Source organism: Nestor notabilis, unplaced genomic scaffold (assembly GCF_000696875.1).
Source record: "Nestor notabilis isolate BGI_N333 unplaced genomic scaffold, ASM69687v1 scaffold20168, whole genome shotgun sequence".
In the NCBI taxonomy this organism is placed as follows: Eukaryota; Metazoa; Chordata; class Aves; order Psittaciformes; family Psittacidae; genus Nestor; species Nestor notabilis.
In genome coordinates this window covers 516-4,748 of record NW_009939857.1, presented here as the reverse complement: position 1 = coordinate 4,748, position 4,233 = coordinate 516, and the positions used below count along the sequence as shown (strand labels likewise).

Here is a 4,233-nt window from a genome sequence, read left to right as displayed (position 1 = left end):
AAATCATTGAGCTGCTCTGCACCAGCACAGCTGGGACTTTCCAGTGGTTTGTAACTTGGGTCAGGCACCACTCCCCTCTCCCGAACCTTCTCCTGCAGCGCTGCAGAGGAGAAGCAGGGATGCTCTTGCCCTAGTGATGCTGGAGGGACACAGACCGGCATGGTGTTTGTGGCAGACACACGGAGCAGCCCGTTCCTCCCTCTGCAAAGCAATTTCCCGCTGACAGACCACCTAGACCCGGGTGTGAGGAGGAGCACGGGCATGGGCCAGCACCACCAGCTGCAGCAGGAAAGGCCGCTGGGCCCAGCCACGGTGATGGCAGCGCCTGTTTTCCTCCCCTCACCCTAATTGCTGCCTCTCACCCCGCCTCGGCTCCATCCATCCACACACTCCTGCCTCGGCAAGGGTCGTGTGCCTGGCAGGCTCTTCGGGATTACCCATCACATGCAGCATTAGAGGGGCTGAAGCTGCTGTAGGTTTTGGGTTTTTTTAGCTTAAAATACAGATTACAGTTTCCTTCCAGCAGCTTTTCCCAAGTTCCCGCAGATCTATTCCAATTAGTCCCTTTCATTATGTGGGAATTGGACACCGGGGCTGGGCTTGCTGCAGAGCAAAGCCACGAGCGTGGCTCCACTGCCCTGGCTCGGCCGTGGCGTCACCGGCTGCCTTGCAGCAAGGACACGGGCACCACGAGCAATTTGCTCCACAATTAGTGCTGCCGGCACCAGCTGAGGGATTGTTTCCACAGGAAGCAAACACCAAGGCACTAATAAATGAATTTAGCATCCTGGTTCGTCTCTAACCTCCACCTGCTGAGCAAAGAAGAAATGGCCTGGAAGGAGCGAGCAGTAGGAAACTTATCTGGGGGCAGCGAGTCCCTCGTGGTCCCCGCTGCCACTGTCCTGGTGTCTGTGCAGGGTGGGTGGAAGATGGCAGCTCTGCACTCCAAGGCTGGGGGGAGGTCACAGCGCTGATCACCTGCACAGCAGAAAGATAATCATATAAGGTTAGGCACTGGGTCTAGTGAGCTGGCGTGTTTCCCATCAGGAGGCTCCTGTTGAACTTCCATGGGAAAAGCCTCCCTGGTCAGGGAGGGTCTGGGATGGCAGCCAGCAGCATCCCACAGTCACAGCCCAGCCCAGGGTGATTGCAGCCACTGCCCCAGTGTGAGCAGCCCTTCATCCCTTCATCCCTCCTTTCCTCCCTCCACTGGCAGGCACCCGGCAGCAGGGCCGGACGCCAGAGCCCACGGAGCCCGCCCTGCGCCGGCTGTCCCACTACCTGCTGTCCCACTACCAGAAGGGCACCCGGCCCGTGCGGGACTGGCGAACAACCACCAACGTGGCCATCGACCTCATGGTCTACGCCATCCTCAGCGTGGTGAGTCCTCTGCTCCCTTCCCAGCTTCTGGGCTGCCTGGAAACGGGCAGCTTCTGCGTGTTCACAGCAAGGGAAGGTACCACAGTGCGCAGCATCCTCCTGGCATGCTCTGCTCATCTGCTGGAGTGACAATAATGCCTGTGCCAACACTATGTCCTCTTCTTCCTGCAGGATGAGAAGAACCAGGTGCTGACCACCTACATCTGGTACAGGCAGGTGAGCAGATGAGACTTTGAAACCTCACCCCTTCCTTGCCTGGCACCCATGCAAACACAGGTTTTCCCACGGGAGAGGTGTGCAGCCCTGCTGGAGTACAGCAAGGTGAAACCCATCCAGGGATGACAAGGCCTCTGCAGGGCATGAACCTCGAGGCACAGCTTTCATGCTTCAACCTTCACACTACTGGGTGGTGCGATAGGTGGAGGATGAGCGTTTTTCCTCCCTCCCATGGATGGCATTGAAGATTGGTTCCTATGGCTGGGCGCTAGCTGGGAGGGTTTGGGTGCCGGTGGGTTTGCAGGGTCCTCACCCTCCAAGGCCCCTCTCCCTTGTTGCAGCATTGGACGGACGAGTTCCTCAGGTGGGACCCAGGACGCTTCGACAACCTGACGCAGATCTCCCTCCCCGTGGAGAGCATCTGGGTGCCCGACATCCTCATCAACGAGTTGTGAGTGTGGCCAGAAGCCAGAAGGGACACGGTGTGGGGCTGGGCCTCCTTGCCCACCACAGGCACGTGCTGCCTGGCACTTTGTATTCCTGGCACAGAGCTGGCAGCCTCCCCACACCGGGTGAGCTGCAGATGGGGAACAGCACTTGGGCCATTTCCAATGCTGGCTCACCGCAACCATCGGTAATTACCCGCCGTGCCGGGGGTGGGATCCAGATAGCTGCAGAAAGGCTTTGTGAAGGCAGCACAATGCGAGGGCAGCTGCAGAGCTGCCGGCCCTTCCCACGAAGCCAGCCGGCATCCTGCCCATTCTGTGGGGATTTAAGGTGTTCCCACCAGCTCCAGAGAGTACCGGGGCAAGAACACAGGCACTCCTTGGGCTGGGAGAGGGCAGCAGCCCAGGCAGCCCAGAGGTGACGCCATGCAGGTGTGCCTGCACGGCTATTGCCCAAAAAAGCATTCCCAAGGGCAAAGCCCCTGCTCCTGGGCAGGTCTCCTCCCAAATGCAACTCAGCAGCAGGAGTCCCTGCCCAGCGCTCCCCAGCTCACGTCTCTGTCCCTCATGCCCCACAGTGTGGACGTCGGAAAGTCCCCCCATGTCCCCTATGTCTACGTTGGCCACCACGGGGAGGTGCAGAACCTCAAACCCATCCAGGTGATGACCGCCTGCAGCCTGGACATCTACAACTTCCCCTTCGACGTCCAGAACTGCTCCCTCACCTTCACCAGCTGGCTGCACCACAGTGAGTGCCGGGACGCCGCGGCTCGGGGGTGGGCAGAACCTCGCTCCCCTCCGCTGGGCCGCAGCTCGATGCAGAAGGCAGCTCGTCCCTCTAGATGGCCCCAGCGGACCGGGGATACGTGCGGGGAGGGCAGGCACCTAGCGTTGAGGCGCTTGGGGCCGGGTACCCTGGTCCTCACCTCTCCTCTGCCCCTCAGTCCGTGACATCAACCTCTCGCTGTGGCGGCAGCCGGAGCTGGTCAAGTTCGACCGGAGCGTCTTCATGAACCAGGGCGAGTGGGAGCTGCTCTACATCCTCACCCACTTCCAGGAGTTCAGCGTCAAGAGCAGCGACAGCTATGCTGAGATGAAATTCTACGTAAGGGTCGTTGGCCACTGCACTTTTGGGGGATGGGGTGCTAGGGAAGGGTCTTGCCACTGTCCCTGTTGCCTGATCATCCAGCAGCCCTGTGCCGAGGAGCTCCTGCCTGCGGGCAGGAGGTTCCCAGTGCTGAGCCCTTCCTCTGACTCACCTTAGTGCATCCCATGACCCTCGCCTACCTTGGCAGAGAGCTGCACCAGCTCACACCCTCGATTCCACCCTTTACTGAGCCTTTCCTGTCTCTCTGTCCTGCAGGTAGTCATCCGGAGGCGCCCCCTCTTCTACACTGTCAGCCTGCTTCTCCCCAGCATCTTCCTGATGGTTATGGACATTGTGGGCTTCTACCTACCTCCCAACAGTGGCGAGAGGGTCTCTTTCAAGATCACCCTCCTACTGGGCTACTCGGTTTTCCTCATCATCGTATCCGACACACTGCCAGCTACTGCTGTTGGCACCCCGTTGATAGGTACGGTGTCACTACCTGCCAAACCAATTGCCACAGGAGCCCTGGGCTGGGTCAGCAGGAGCTGCTGCCCTGTACAGAGACCCCAGGTCCCCTAGAAAAGTGGGCACGGAGGGACTGCTGAGTACCGCCCTCTGTGTACAAGCCTTTGCAGGCCACCCACCTTGCTGATGCCTCTGCAGGCATCTACTTTGTGGTGTGCATGGCGCTGCTTGTCATCAGCCTGACGGAGACCATCCTGATCGTGCGCCTGGTGCACAAGCAAGACCTGCAGCCCCATGTGCCTGCATGGGTGAAGCACCTGCTGCTGGAACGAGCCACCGTCCTGCTCTGCATTCGGGACAGGAAGAAATTTAGCCAGAGCAGGACACAGCACTCAGACATCTCCAGGCAGGTGGAGAACAATGACAGTACGGGTAAGGGCTGCACAGAGAGGTCCCATGGGAACCGAATGGGACTAGATCCTACTTATCCGACTACATAGTCCCTGTTTACACGGTGATCTGGATGCCCAGATCACCTGCAGGAATCCCAGTTCTCCATCTAAAGAGATTTCTCTCCCTTGCCTCTGTTGATCCTGCAGCCAAGCTGAACCACTATGGCTGTGAGGACCCTCGAGA

General features: G+C 59.3%; 1 protein-coding gene across 1 annotated transcript in view; it reads left to right on the top strand.

Moving 5' to 3' along the window:
- The first annotated feature begins 827 nt into the window (after nt 1-827).
- Nucleotides 828-4,233, top strand: part of LOC104410033 (5-hydroxytryptamine receptor 3A-like) — a 3,664-nt gene continuing 258 nt past the window's right edge. The window contains 10 exon segments of the mRNA XM_010020087.1: nt 828-918; nt 1,217-1,380; nt 1,552-1,596; nt 1,938-2,047; nt 2,621-2,790; nt 2,987-3,147; nt 3,406-3,616; nt 3,796-4,029; nt 4,197-4,226; nt 4,229-4,233. The exon segment at nt 4,229-4,233 is cut by the window's right edge and continues 258 nt beyond it. Coding sequence (XP_010018389.1) covers nt 828-918; nt 1,217-1,380; nt 1,552-1,596; nt 1,938-2,047; nt 2,621-2,790; nt 2,987-3,147; nt 3,406-3,616; nt 3,796-4,029; nt 4,197-4,226; nt 4,229-4,233 — 1,221 coding nt within the window.